This window comes from Agrilus planipennis, unplaced genomic scaffold, assembly GCF_000699045.2.
Source record: "Agrilus planipennis isolate EAB-ADULT unplaced genomic scaffold, Apla_2.0 scaffold17, whole genome shotgun sequence".
Classification (NCBI taxonomy): domain Eukaryota; kingdom Metazoa; phylum Arthropoda; class Insecta; order Coleoptera; family Buprestidae; genus Agrilus; species Agrilus planipennis.
Window position 1 is genome coordinate 1,765,748 of NW_020439021.1, and position 13,391 is coordinate 1,779,138.

The following is a 13,391-nucleotide window of genomic DNA, read 5'->3' on the forward strand; positions in this document are numbered from 1 at the left end:
TTTACACACTACTAACCTGATGTTAATAAAAAATCAATTGCTAAGACACTAAAATCAAACAAATTTAACTGTAAAACTAGACAATACAAAATGAAGAAAAAAAATTTTTTTTTCAAGTAAATAAGTGATTGATCTCTACTCTATATTTTTTTTCTGATTTTTTCCATTCTAGCTGAAAGCATTGTTTTCCAAACTAATCAGAACAGTCAAGCATTTATTTTTGTGGTTCTTATTGTCTTATTTTACTTCTACAAACTATATTATATTTTTTGTGATTCATTCAATGTTTTAAATATTCATAATAAAAAGACAATTTTTTTTTGTAAAGTAGTGCAACTTCCAGCCTAAGATTTCTGATATAAATAGGTGTCAGTAGAGCTCACACACTTGTGTATTCCTGGCTGAGGATTTTCATCTGATTTTTCGCATTTTTAATTTACCAGTGCCATCTTTACTTAACTACCACTTTAATCAGCTTGGTACAAGAAAAATATAATTTTCTTGAATACTGTTCGACCTCGAAGCAAATACATTATGTTTATAAATTTATACAAAAGCTATGTATACAGTATATATTATTTATATACTTATGGACATCGTTAGACAGTCACTGCTCAAAATACAACATACAAAACTTACAGCACACATACATCCCTACATCAAAAGCTATATCTTATAATAAATATTAATTTATGAAACTTAAATTAAGATTTAAATTTCATAACTTTGGATTATTTCACCAGATCATAAAGCAAACTCACCAGTGCTTATTTACATGAAAGTTTGTATCCACACTTACAAAATTGTGCATTTAAGTTTCTTTCTTTTATTTTTATCCTTCCCTTTGCCATTACTTGTTTTATTTTCTTCCATCTTACGGGCACGAATTTCTCTCATCAAATCATAAAATACCTTTAAAAACAATGTGTTGTTAAATGATTTAAGTTGATAAATGCTTCTGACATATTTATTGTAGTATTTGTTTCTTAAAACAAAAATTATCATTTAATAAAAGCCAATTATTTCTTATCTTTAAGTAGCTGTAAATTATTATCAATCTGTGATAAAACCAATGTACCTTGTCAACGTGTTCCCTGGTTTTAGCGGATGTTTCAACATAAGTAACACCCCACTGCTTTGCTCTTTCGCTAGCCTCCTGAAAACTTACTTTTCTCTTATCCTCCAGATCACATTTATTACCCACTAATAAAAATGGAATATTTTCATCATTTTTAACCCGTAATATTTGTTCCCTATAATTATTAGTGTTTTATTAAAAAAATAACTTTAATAACATAAAGCAGTTTCAATAAGAAAGTACTCAATGATATCACTCTACCTAAAATCCTGAGTTGCCTGAAAACTCTCCTCTTCAGTAATTGAAAAAATACATAGAAACCCCTCTCCACTTCTAAAATAGTTGTCTCTTATGGCAGCATAGTCTTCTTGCCCCGCAGTGTCCAAAATATCAATTTGAACCTCTTCACCATCCAAAAGGATTTTCTTTCTGTAGGAGTCTGCTTTTGTTGGTTCATAGTCCTCTACAAACTCATCATACATAAATTGTAATGTAAGTGCAGACTTTCCAACACCTCCACTTCCAACCATAATAACTTTGTGGAGGGCAGGTTGTGATGTTGGTTTCTTCGACATTATGGTAAATATCTTTGTATAATATTAGAAAAAAATAATTTGTTTAATGAACGTCTCCAATTGTTTCTTCTATAATGATGTTACCACCCTTCACAATTACACAAAAATTATCACAGAAATGCACAGAAACGCAAACTGCTAAACCGAACTTCTTACGTATATTCAACAAAAAAGTATTTTATCTTATTAATGATGCACATAAAAGAAGTAACAAGTACAATTATTGTTTGCCTCGCCTAATCAAACAGCTTACTCCTTACTCATACACACTCATACATGTTCTGTTACCAAAGAGTCATTATCAAAATATTTTTTTAATATCCCCACTTCTTTATCATTTGTATCGTAATATCCGTAAATAAGTAATAATGATTAATCAAGATAGGAATATTTTTTACAAGGAAATAATTCTTAAAGCTGACACTAACAATCACCAAACAATACAAATACACACACAACAATAAATACATGTCAGTAAAAAAGTCAAGACAGCATATGAACTAACGGTTTAATTGCTAAATATAGAGTAGGTCATTTACACATTTACTAGTTTACTATATATTACATGCGTAACTAATTCTTAGGCATACTAATAACGCTAATAACTTGTATAATATGTAATTCGTACAGTAAAAACTAAAAAGTTTATACGTATTGTTTGAGTACACCGATTCTCTTTCTAATGAATATGTAAGAATTTTTAAAAAGTATTAAACCGTTGGGAAAAAATTTAATTTATTTGTCTTTAAAATAAATAAATACAGCATTATCAGGAATTGCTATTTTGAGATGGCAATAATTTGTGTCTTCTCATATTACTGAGGACTCCGTCCAACGACGTTGTTTTTTTCTTGGCACTTCCTCTTAAAGCATCTTCACCATCCTTTCGCATTTTTAATTTTGGAGACTGTACTTCATCCATAAAATCAAAGTCGGACTTATCTTCGGTTCTGTAACGCATTAAGCTTTTTATTAAACACAAAGAAAAGGAGTTTGTCATAAACACCTACGGTTTCAATACATCTTCTTCTTGGGGTTGATCTTGTACTTCTGGTGATGGTGATCTATATCCAGGACACTTCCATTTGATCTCTGGAAGTTCCCCTTTATCAAGAATATCATAAAGTCTTTCGATTTCTTCAACTGGAGGTTCCCACGTTCCTTTAATATTTTTAAATTCGTCATCGGAACATTCAACAACAAAATCGTCTGCCATCATTTAAAAATGATTCAAATTAGTCCCCATGCAGAATATCAGCAGCTAGGAATAGGATGAGCGTACGGATTGCGGATTGCGGAGCAGAAGTAGTTCTGATGTACGCATAAAATGTACATATGAGGTCAGCCGTTCCATAGGCGTCACAGGAACATGCTAGGTCACATAAAGTTGCAGCTCCACAATTTAAAGAAAATAAACTCATAAAATAAATAAAGCATGACGGAGCTTAAGGTTTAAACACCGGTTTAAACTCAGATCATATAAAAGTTTAATTGTAGAGTAGAATTAAACATCAAGCTACTTCACCCAATTTTAACTTTAATCTCAGACCGAAGTCGTAATCCATTCTTTAAATATGAATTCTCTCAAGCTGCAATTTCTAGAGAGGTCAAAAAGACTTTCTGTGTGGGGTCCATTGTATTTTATCCTTAATATTTTCAAATCAATGAACCGCTAGATATGCGGCAACCACCATAGCATATCTGAGTGGTTGGATGCCCATTCATAAAAAAAATCCCATCATTAAGAGCGCGAAACTTTTTTATTTTAAAACATGGTGCATATACTTCAACAAAAAACACAACACATTTAAAACACAATAACGTTGGTTTTAATTGCTTAATAGCTATCGATTCTTTTTTATTTTATTTGCAATGGTAGTTATAATATACGAGCAGATGAGAAATATTATAAAATCTAATTTCGTACACCCAATTCCAGTAATCAACACGAAAGAATACCTTGGCACTTTACCAAGTAGAACTCAAAATATACATTAAACACATGCTGAAATCGAAAGTTTACTTCTCATTGTAGATATTGCGATTAGTCAAGTAGAATGGTTAAAATATATTGTGTATATTTAAGTTTATTTGCTATTCTGAAGTTTACTTCAGCTTATGAAAATGATAAACAAATATATACTGTTGNTTATTTATATTATAAATTTAGGCATTTCTAGTTTTTTTCTGTAAATTTTTGCAAAAGAGAATAGTAAGGAATAAAAAGAAACAGGTAATAATTTTCACTTTGTAGGAGCAATATTTGATGAAACCGATAATGATCTGAGTAAAGCCTTTAGAATAGCGGTAAAAATTTATAACAGACACCAAAACTCGCACCGTTTTAAAGCAAATATTAAAACCGTTGCACAAAATGATATTCTCAAAGTAAAAGATACAGGTTCGTCTATCCCAGAATTTGTATAATCTTTAGCTTTTATTGATTTTGTAAAAATTTTAGTATGCAAAATGGTTGAGGAAAAAGATGGTGTAGTAGGAATATTTGGGCCGTTATCGTTAAACGGCCAATCAATAACACAATCCATATGTTCCACCCTTAACATCCCTCACATACAAATAAACTGGAAGCCCACAAGAGGTTCATCCCTTTCAACATCCTTAAACTTCTACCCTGATACAGATAAACTTGCGAAAGGTTTCGCAACGATTGTAAAACATTTGCAATGGAAAAATTATGTCATTTTATACGAAAAAGAAATAGCTCTTATTAGACTTCAGGAAATTCTAAAAATACCAAATGTTGAGGATAATCCCGTCGTCATAAAAAAACTTTCACCCGATGGCGATCAGAGGTAAAAAACAACAGTAATAAATGAGCCAGCTTTTAATTACCCATATAAAAATGTAAACTAGAATAAGTACTTGAAAATCAGTTTCATTTATCATTGCTCTTCCTTCAGTACTTTTATTTACAACTTTTAGAACACTCCTTAAAGAACTGGGTGATTCAAAGATCCATCAGATAATCTTGGACTGTGAACCGCAGAACATTATCAAAATATTGAAGCAAGCAAAAGAAGTTCATCTTCTAGATTTTTTTCACAGTTATTTTCTCACGTCTTTGGTAAAAATTTTCCTATTAAAAAGTTATTTGAATTCTATATGTACTTTTTGTTTCAATTTAGGATGCACATTTAACTGATTTTTCTGTCTTGGACAGTCGATCAAACATAACATACGTAAGAATTTTTAACTCCAATAACACTATGTTAATGCACGCAGTTCGAGAATGGGGAAGTTATGAACATTTTATGAATGAACCAGAAGATTTAACAACAGTCGATATCGTAAGGGTAAGGCTGAATTTTTACATATACTTATTTTTTTTATTCTATTTTATTTTTCACGTGAAGTTAAAAAAACATTTCAAAAATGTAAATGCATTTTTTGTGGTAAAAATGGAACCATTTTTAAATGGCAACAAATTCAATGGCCACCATTTAAATCCATTTTCGGTCAATATATATGATAAATCAACTTTCGACCAAAAGGCTAAAGGAATTAAAATACTAACCACTAAAGCAAGTCGTAAATGCCTACTTTTTTTTTAATATTTGCAACCCATTTTTCTGTTTTTTTCTTGAGACGGAAGCAGTACTGCTGCACGACGCAGTTAATACCTTTTTGCATACAATTTCTCAACAACGCAATCACATAAATGTTGACCCCACGCCATTACAATGCAACGGTGATGGAACCTATGAAGCTGGACACCATCTGGTCTCTTTCATGAGGAAGGTAAATCCTTTGCCCACCCTTTTTAATCCTAACAAACATCGGCATGTTTTAGCAATCTTTTGAACACACGATTACCGGTCCCATTAGTTTTGGCCCTAATGGAACCAGAACAGATTTCAATCTCCTTTTAATTGAAGCGGAGACTAGCTATCCCGATGTGGCAACTTGGAGCCCGGAAAATCCCGATGAATTACAATTTCAACGTTCATCAAGCGAACAACAGCAAAGGATTCTCGAAAATCTTCAAAAAGACACTGTCATAGTGTCGTCCAGGTAAATTGTTCATCCAGTATTGAAACGTGGACCAAAATATCACCATAATAATTCTAAGATGTGATTCATCAAACACGTTTTCAGAATTGGAAGGCCCTATCTTATGCGAAGAACACCCAGTAGTCCCGATGAAGTCCTTGAAGGAAACGATCGATACGAAGGATATTCAATGGATCTTATACAAGCTATAGCAGAAGAGCTAAATTTTACATTCAAATTTGTTTTAACTGAGGGCAATTACTATGGGAATTACGTTCCGGAAAAGAAAACCTGGAATGGACTTATAGGGGATCTACTCAATAAAGTAATTATTATAAAAGAATAATTCTTCCTTTTTAAGTGTGCACCTATGATTTATTTTTCTTACAGAAAGCCCATTTGGCAATATGCGATCTTACTATCACACATCAAAGGAGACAAGTTGTTGATTTTACGTTACCCTTTATGACGTTAGGTAAATGGTACCAATAACTCTTTCCATTAAGAAAGTTACCAATGATTGGAATAATTTTGGTGTTGTTCTTTGAAATACACATTTCTCCTTTTCAGGTATTGGTATTTTATATAAGAAAACCGAGGAGGGAGACAGGAATATTTTCGCATTTATGGACCCATTCTCTATTGAAGTGTGGATATATACTTCCACCATGTACCTAATAATATCCATTTTGCTATTCTTTATATCTAGGTGACTTCAATTAGTATATTTTTAATAAAAAACCTGAGTTTTAATCTAAAAGAATGTGTATGTATGTAGGATAGCTCCTGGAGACTGGGAGAAACCTCATCCCTGTGATGAAAATCCCGACGAGAAAGAAAACATATGGAATCTAAAGAACTGTTTCTGGCTAACCCTTGGATCCATAATGACACAAGGATGCGATATTTTGCCCAAGTAAGATAGGCAATTAAAAATTGTAAAAAATTTATTTATTCCTAAATTTTAATTAGAGGAATTTCTTCGAGAATGGCCACGTCTATGTGGTGGTTCTTTTCACTGTTAATGACCAGTTCTTATACAGCTAATTTGGCAGCCTTTTTAACAATGGAGAAAATGGGTCCAACCATCGACAGCGCCGAAGCTTTAGCAAAATCCAACATAAAATATGGAGTAGTTGCTGGTAAGTACTTTTAGTAATACTTTAAGTACCAGGATAACCCAAGACAATCATTTAATAGTGACTTAATCTATAATAATAAAATTTTTTGACGCTTTACAATTATTATCGTTACAATAAATTACTGTTTTATTGGTAAGTATATTTTTTCATTAATTTATTTTTGTGTTTAGGCGGTTCTACTCAGGCTTTCTTTCGAGAATCAAATTACTCGTTGTACCAACGCATGTGGACCCAAATGCAACAGTTCAAACCAAGTACGTTCGAAAAAAGCAACGATGATGGAGTCAAAAGGGTCTTAAACACCAAAAATAGCATGTATGCCTTTTTTATGGAAAGCGTTTCGATTGAATACGAGGTGGAAAGACATTGTGAACTGAAACAAGTTGGAGATGTTTTGGACGACAAGGGATATGGCATAGCCATGCCAGTTAGTAAGTCAAAAATTATTCATATATGATCATATAAAAGTATCAAATATAACAACATGAAGAAACGCAAGTTACAAAACAGTTTATTAAAGACCACAATGATAATTTCGTCACGCAGTGGCCTACATAGGCCAAGCAGTTAGATGTTTTAAAGAGTGGATAAAAGAACATAAAACAATTTTAAAAACAAGACCTCTAATTCAACTTATGGACAGAACTTACTACTTAATTTATATAACTTTATTGACTATTTCCAGTTGTTACGTAAAGGTTTAAAATTAAATTTATTGGAATGTCTGGAAATTAATAAATTAAACAAAGTAGTTATCGATAATCACACTGATGTAAATAAATCTCCCCTTTTACACATTATGGTCTTTATTAAAGTGTTTTGTGATTTATTGTATTTATGATCGTCATTACCTCACAAGAATTAAAAGATTTTTTAATTCACATATTAAATATTTTCGTGATTTTACACTTTTTTTTATTTTTTATCCCACTTTAAATAAATGGTACCTTAAACGCTCTTATGCCCTTTCAAATTGACGAACAACATTTCTGCCCATTTAATTACACCAACAACTTACTAAATGATAAATATATATAAGCCTTGTAAATTACTTACATATTATGACAATCAGCAATCCCCACAATATCCACTTTAGGTCCTCACTGTATCACATTTTTTATTAACACTTAATTCCTAACAACAATATTTATTTGTCCTCATATTTATTTCCCGTGTAGAACACCTCTTCAACGTTGTTTACGATATTTACTGATTAATATAACATGAATGATCGCTGGTCACACATTTATTGCTCATTCTGAGCATTCCAACTTTTTGTCAGATGATGCCAAAATTGATAACAAATACTAGCGAGTATATTATACGCGGTCCAATCAATGAAAAAGATGGTAAATTTTAAATAGGAAAAACGAAGCAATTAAAAAAAATAATAAAAAAATAATGTTTTGTTTTTATCATTTAAAGATGCACCCTACAGAAGTGCCATCAATAAAGCTATTTTGAAACTTCAAGAAGATGGTACGTTGTCAGATTTAAAAACCAAATGGTGGAAGGAAATGTATGGGGGTGGTGCCTGTGATGTACGTAAATGTAAAACATACATAAATAAAAATATAAATTGCAATAACAATAAATAATTAGGTAACTGTTCAGAATATAGGGCCCATGGACGGTATGAGGAGAGAAATGGGTGGAGGGTAATCTTGTACACTACAAAAGCATTTTTTAGATAGGGTGGGGGGATTGGGGCGCACGGGATCGAGATAAAAAGACAAATGTTAAAAAAGAAACAAATGCAATCTAACCCAAATTTCTCCTAATCTTTCTAATAACTCCTCATTTCTAATCTCTTCTATCCACTGTATTTTTATCATAGTTTCTTTTTTAATATTCGATTTTTCAGCCCCGTCTTCTCTATCTTCATCTATTCGCCCCAATCTAAAAACACCTTTTTAGTGTTGTATCAGGTCATAACTACCCTCTACACCCATTTGTCTTTTTCCAACCGTAGGTCCTACATTTTGTAAATAATTATTACCAATAGTTTTTTGTTTCTAACTGTAGGAAGAAGATTCTGGTTTAAGCAGTATTGACCAGCAAAAACTTGGTCTATCCAACGTAGGAGGTGTGTTCTTGGTTTTAGGAATAGGGGTTGCTATTGCCCTTGTCATAGCCATGGGAGAGTTCTTATGGAATGTAAAGTGTCTTTGTGTCGAAGAACACGTAAGTTATAAGTTCTGAAAAGTGTCCAAATAAACTTTCATACAATCCTCTTCTACATTTTTTTCTTTTGTATAATTAAATGCTCTTTTATATATTTTTTTTAGATTACATACTGGGAAGCTTTGATAATAGAACTGAAATTCCTTGTGAATATCAGAGTTACGAAAAAGGCAACGAAAATACCAACCCCTTCGACCAGTGAATCCAGCGATAGTAATCAATCTACAAGACCCCAAAGTTTGGTCGAAGGGGTACTCCATGGAGCCCGATCTTTGCTGAATTTGGACATTCTAGAAAAATACAATCCTTCCGGAAAAAAAGATTAATTTTTGATTTGTCCTTACATACCATTTAACGATCGCATTTTTTCTATTATTAGTAAATAATGCAACACATACGATGTTAACTACTAACAACTGTAAATGCAAGACAATATTAAAATAAAAAATAATTACGTTCAACTTTTTCTTTAATTTTAATTTATTAAATTATTACATTTTACTAGAGGCAAACATCATGTATATATTATTTATANATTAGAACAAGGAACATGCGCATGTATATAGAAAGAAGGGATTCGAAATAAAAGGAAGATTTTTTTAGTTAACAATAATAAAATAATTCGATTATTCTTCTGTAACATTGATAAACATTTTAAATTGGAATGTAACGGACATAAAAGGAATTTTAATTAATAATTAATACATCATGTCCGTCACTTCACAAACAATACTAAATATCGAATTTAACTAAGCTCAAGTTTATTATCCATGCAGTTGTTAATAAAATTAGTAATACTTCTTTGTTTAACAATTACCAAATTGTTATTAATTTAGCGAAGAAGATATATTAATTATGAATAATCTATTAGTCCATTCTACACATTTAAAATTCATTAAAAGGAACCTGAATGAAATATATGCAACCCCCAAACTAGCTAAGTGTGAATGTGTGCAGCTGTATAACAACGTTACAAACTTTTTCAAACAATATTACATTTTATTTTTCGTATTAGAATTTAAATATATATATAAAAACTTCTTCTACTCAGCTGTTGTGCTTAATATTCAAAATCAAATTTGTACTACTCTGTATTCTCAAATTTTTAAAAAATTTTGACTAATAAAATAAATTATAGTAAAGCAGCTATCACTTAGATACCTAACACATATTATATCACAAAAGACTCACAATCATTGTAATTAATTACAATTCATAAGAATTACAATAGCCAGCGCAATTGTAATATCGTACTAATTATATATAAATAATCGGTATAATTGCCTAAATTTCGATATTATCAATTTACTTCTCTCGAAAGTAGATCGTGAACAACATAATGCTTTTTAGCTTGAAGTTGTTCAACATATGAAAGAAATATACACCAAACTAAACTACACATACTAACATAGGGCACCCTGTTACGTTCAGGTATGAACATGAAATTTATTGTCTGAAATACAGGCCATACAAAAAATCCCACCTGCAAAAATTTGATTTTTAAGTATGTAGTGATATCTACAATTATATAATCGTTCAATTCAATTCAAAAAAACAATCAATCAAAGCTCAAGCTCATAAAAAAATGTCATTTTGGACATGTACTGATTATAGTAATAACATGCTTACCTTCCATGTAGGGAGAAATTTATTTCTTACTTCCTCTTTGGCTTCCTCAATGCTTTTAAATTGTAACAAAGACATTCCAAAGAAAAAGCAAATCAGTGCTGCTGGGCCATAAGTTATTTGTTCAACCACTGCCTGCCAGAGAAACATTTTTAAATTATTTTCATTGGCGCCTAAATATTATTATTATTACATACTGTAGTTATCAAATTTTACAACAGATGCCACTAACATGCTGATATATTGATCATAAAAGTGAAATTTGTAATAAAAACCACAAATATTAACACAAAAATACCGCACACTTGAGGAAGATTATTTAAAATTTAGATTTATCTCACCTTGGTTAGTGCGGTTTTTAAATTTGTGCTCGGCCAAATAATTGTTGAAATTCTAACCCAGCCATACAATGTAGGGGCTGTAAACAACCCACCATACAAACTGAATCGTAAAACTTGATTCCAGTCTAAATTATCCCACGATCTTCCAGCTATTTTTTGTTGTATAACACAAGAAATTGGCCACAATGTTGCATAAGACGCCATACCTCTGACTATGGGATATTTACGAAAAAATGCAAAAAATTTTGAAAAATGCGCCATAATTTCAATTAATTAAAGAATTGGGTATTTAAATATAATAACTAAGGTAGCACTTTAGTATTAATTAGGGAACATTACCCAAATGTTACAATATTTTGTTATGAGAATAAATGATGACGAAATTTAGTGATTCTACTCTAGCTTCACTGCCAAGGAATCATGTTATTGAACTTTGAATTGTCAACTACGTTTAATGTAATCATAATAATTTTACAACTTATTATGTAATTATTTATGGAACATGCATAGCAAAAGGGACGAATGCAACGCTTTGAGGTCACAGTTTTAAAAAACGCTATCTCATTTCAGTTTAGGATACCTACCTATGACCTAAATTTACAAATTTATTTAAATATATTGCACCTACATATAATAATGAAACAGTTATTTTAAAATTGTATTTTATTCGTATTTGCGTTAGAAACGAACGAAAAGCTTATCTTTAATATCTATTTTAATAAAATTTTATCGTCAACATAAAAAATGCGCAAAATCGTCTTTTCGACTCATATTCTGAGAATCGATAACATTCATTATTTGAACTGTAAGCATATCGCAGTACGAATCAGCAAATTGATGATATTTAGTCTTATTTAATATTATAATAAAAACTTGCAACTATCTTCATTAAGTAAAGAGAAATCTACCAATCCTGTATATAGAAATCAACCTTGACAGAATTTTGCTTGAGGTTACGAGTTACTCACTGAAGCATTAACATATTATTAATTTATCAATCGGGCATAGGTGCACTTGAATCCTGAACAAAATAGAATTTGGATAAGATTATTTTTTTTGAGTTTATGAGAAAAGTATCGCGTGTAATACACACTGATCATAAAGTTTATATAATAATATTTCAACCAATTATTCTTTGTAGTAAACTTGCTCGTGTCAAATGTATACGAAGTCCGATAAATGTTGCTATAACTGTAATATATAACGGTTTAAAAAAAATGTTTAAAGTCGCTCTCTTTGTCACAATAGCCATTGCATTTTCTGCTTATCTATTTAATGATTCAATTAAAGAATATCTCAAGGGTGAATCTTCGGAAGGCGATAAACCCCAAAGCGTAAAGGTATTTAAAAGCATAAAACGGTACGACGGTAAAAAAAGCAAAAAATTGTATTTGTCTATTTTGGGAGATGTTTACGATGTTTCAGCAGCACCTAACTATTACGGTCCTGGATCGTCATATAACGTGTTCGTTGGTAATACATATACAGTGTGTCTGAAAATTAATTTTAAAAATGGTACCTTATTCCATTGATTTCAGGAAAGGATGCATCACGAAGTTTCGTCACTGGTGACTTCTCTGAGAACGAATCGTCAGATGTTCTTAAAGGATTTACCAGTGAGCAGTATTCATCATTGAAATACTGGGTGGATTTTTACGCAAAAAACTACAAATTGGTTGGTAGGTGCCGTTTTAGTGAATTTAGTCCTTAATCAACAGAAAAAGAGCTTTACAATACACATTATTGCAGGCAGATTAAAAGGACCCTATTACAACGAAGACGGAAGTGAAACGGAATATAGAAAGGAAGTTATTGAATTGATAAAAGCTGCAGAAAGCAAAAAAAAGAAAGAAAATAAAAAGAAGGAGCAGTTTCCTTCTTGTAATTCACAATGGAACCCTGATACCGATACTACAACTCTTTGGTGCACTAAAGAAAGGTAATGGTAATTGTGAGCGGTACCAAAATGGCGATTTTGGTCCCTCCAATGCAATTCAAATACAAACAGCTGCAGCAAACTTATTATTATTTAATAGAATTTTATTTAGTTACTAATATATTTGTTATTTTTTTATTTTAGTGGAGGAGATCGCAGGGACTGGATCGGAGTACCGCGAAAATATTATCAACCCGGGTCCAAAAGCTTCAGGTGTGCATGTGTTAATGAAGATAAACTTAATAACAAAAATTTACAGGAATACGATGGCTGTGATTCATCTTCTAACAGTTGCAAAGTGAAACATGATAAATAGAAAAATACTTATTTATGTATAAAATGTTTTTTTTTCTTTAAATAAAACGTTCTTATTGTACAAAAATTAATTACATTACTTACATTAAATAAATTAACCGGAACAAATAACAACACGATAAATACTATAACTTTTGCATACAATAACTAAAAATAAGTAAGTATTAGGGCCATAAGTTATTT

The 13,391-nt window shown here is 31.1% G+C and overlaps 5 protein-coding genes across 5 annotated transcripts; 2 read left to right on the forward strand and 3 right to left on the reverse strand.

The window, feature by feature from the left end:
* Positions 1 to 201: 201 nt before the first annotated feature.
* On the reverse strand, positions 202 to 2,114 carry LOC108744365 (ras-related protein Ral-a). Its single transcript, XM_018480081.2, has 3 exons — positions 1,340 to 2,114; positions 1,079 to 1,253; positions 202 to 912 (listed from the first exon to the last, which is right to left on the reverse strand). The coding sequence occupies exons 1-3, from the start codon at positions 1,651 to 1,653 to the stop codon at positions 796 to 798; spliced, it is 606 nt and encodes a 201-aa protein (XP_018335583.1). The 5' UTR covers positions 1,654 to 2,114; the 3' UTR covers positions 202 to 795.
* A 255-nt stretch (positions 2,115 to 2,369) lies between these two features.
* LOC108744366 (PAXIP1-associated glutamate-rich protein 1A) lies at positions 2,370 to 2,948 on the reverse strand. Its single transcript, XM_018480082.2, has 2 exons — positions 2,664 to 2,948; positions 2,370 to 2,603 (listed from the first exon to the last, which is right to left on the reverse strand). The coding sequence occupies exons 1-2, from the start codon at positions 2,870 to 2,872 to the stop codon at positions 2,423 to 2,425; spliced, it is 390 nt and encodes a 129-aa protein (XP_018335584.1). The 5' UTR covers positions 2,873 to 2,948; the 3' UTR covers positions 2,370 to 2,422.
* Positions 2,949 to 3,118: 170 nt separating this feature from the next.
* LOC108744323 (glutamate receptor ionotropic, kainate 2-like) lies at positions 3,119 to 9,451 on the forward strand. The gene is made up of 16 exons (XM_025976335.1): positions 3,119 to 3,801; positions 3,908 to 4,054; positions 4,115 to 4,466; positions 4,597 to 4,738; positions 4,800 to 4,967; positions 5,260 to 5,412; positions 5,465 to 5,685; positions 5,770 to 5,989; positions 6,055 to 6,139; positions 6,235 to 6,373; positions 6,443 to 6,580; positions 6,637 to 6,806; positions 6,977 to 7,237; positions 8,232 to 8,347; positions 8,832 to 8,990; positions 9,095 to 9,451. Exons 1-16 carry the CDS (start codon positions 3,711 to 3,713, stop codon positions 9,314 to 9,316), a joined length of 2,784 nt encoding a protein of 927 aa, XP_025832120.1. The 5' UTR covers positions 3,119 to 3,710; the 3' UTR covers positions 9,317 to 9,451.
* An 84-nt stretch (positions 9,452 to 9,535) lies between these two features.
* LOC112904957 (mpv17-like protein) lies at positions 9,536 to 11,515 on the reverse strand. Its single transcript, XM_025976314.1, has 3 exons — positions 10,958 to 11,515; positions 10,620 to 10,751; positions 9,536 to 10,473 (listed from the first exon to the last, which is right to left on the reverse strand). The coding sequence occupies exons 1-3, from the start codon at positions 11,216 to 11,218 to the stop codon at positions 10,291 to 10,293; spliced, it is 576 nt and encodes a 191-aa protein (XP_025832099.1). The 5' UTR covers positions 11,219 to 11,515; the 3' UTR covers positions 9,536 to 10,290.
* Positions 11,516 to 11,895: 380 nt separating this feature from the next.
* Positions 11,896 to 13,275, forward strand: LOC108744340 (neuferricin). The gene is made up of 4 exons (XM_025976315.1): positions 11,896 to 12,430; positions 12,496 to 12,636; positions 12,707 to 12,896; positions 13,038 to 13,275. The coding sequence occupies exons 1-4, from the start codon at positions 12,022 to 12,024 to the stop codon at positions 13,207 to 13,209; spliced, it is 912 nt and encodes a 303-aa protein (XP_025832100.1). The 5' UTR covers positions 11,896 to 12,021; the 3' UTR covers positions 13,210 to 13,275.
* The last annotated feature ends 116 nt before the right edge of the window (positions 13,276 to 13,391 follow it).

Bases quoted from the DNA above. Each gene is read 5' to 3' on its own strand.
- LOC108744365 (XM_018480081.2), bottom strand. From the start codon at position 1,653: ATGTCGAAGAAACCAACATCACAACCTGCCCTCCACAAAGTTATTATG. The intron at 1,254-1,339 runs GTAGAGTGATAT...TAATAATTATAG, and splicing joins CAGGCAACTCAGGATTTTAG to GGAACAAATATTACGGGTTA. The intron at 913-1,078 runs GTACATTGGTTT...TTGTTTTTAAAG, and splicing joins CCAGGGAACACGTTGACAAG to GTATTTTATGATTTGATGAG.
- LOC108744366 (XM_018480082.2), bottom strand. From the start codon at position 2,872: ATGATGGCAGACGATTTTGTTGTTGAATGTTCCGATGACGAATTTAAA. The intron at 2,604-2,663 runs GTAGGTGTTTAT...AATGCGTTACAG, and splicing joins GAAGAAGATGTATTGAAACC to AACCGAAGATAAGTCCGACT.
- LOC108744323 (XM_025976335.1), top strand. From the start codon at position 3,711: ATGGTTAAAATATATTGTGTATATTTAAGTTTATTTGCTATTCTGAAG. The intron at 5,413-5,464 runs GTAAATCCTTTG...GGCATGTTTTAG, and splicing joins TGGTCTCTTTCATGAGGAAG to CAATCTTTTGAACACACGAT. The intron at 5,990-6,054 runs GTAATTATTATA...TTTTTCTTACAG, and splicing joins TAGGGGATCTACTCAATAAA to AAAGCCCATTTGGCAATATG.
- LOC112904957 (XM_025976314.1), bottom strand. From the start codon at position 11,218: ATGGCGCATTTTTCAAAATTTTTTGCATTTTTTCGTAAATATCCCATA. The intron at 10,752-10,957 runs GTGAGATAAATC...TTTCTCTGGCAG, and splicing joins TAAAAACCGCACTAACCAAG to GCAGTGGTTGAACAAATAAC. The intron at 10,474-10,619 runs GTAAGCATGTTA...AAATTTTTGCAG, and splicing joins AATTTCTCCCTACATGGAAG to GTGGGATTTTTTGTATGGCC.
- LOC108744340 (XM_025976315.1), top strand. From the start codon at position 12,022: ATGAGAAAAGTATCGCGTGTAATACACACTGATCATAAAGTTTATATA. The intron at 12,431-12,495 runs GTAATACATATA...CATTGATTTCAG, and splicing joins GTCATATAACGTGTTCGTTG to GAAAGGATGCATCACGAAGT. The intron at 12,897-13,037 runs GTAATGGTAATT...TTTTTATTTTAG, and splicing joins CTTTGGTGCACTAAAGAAAG to TGGAGGAGATCGCAGGGACT.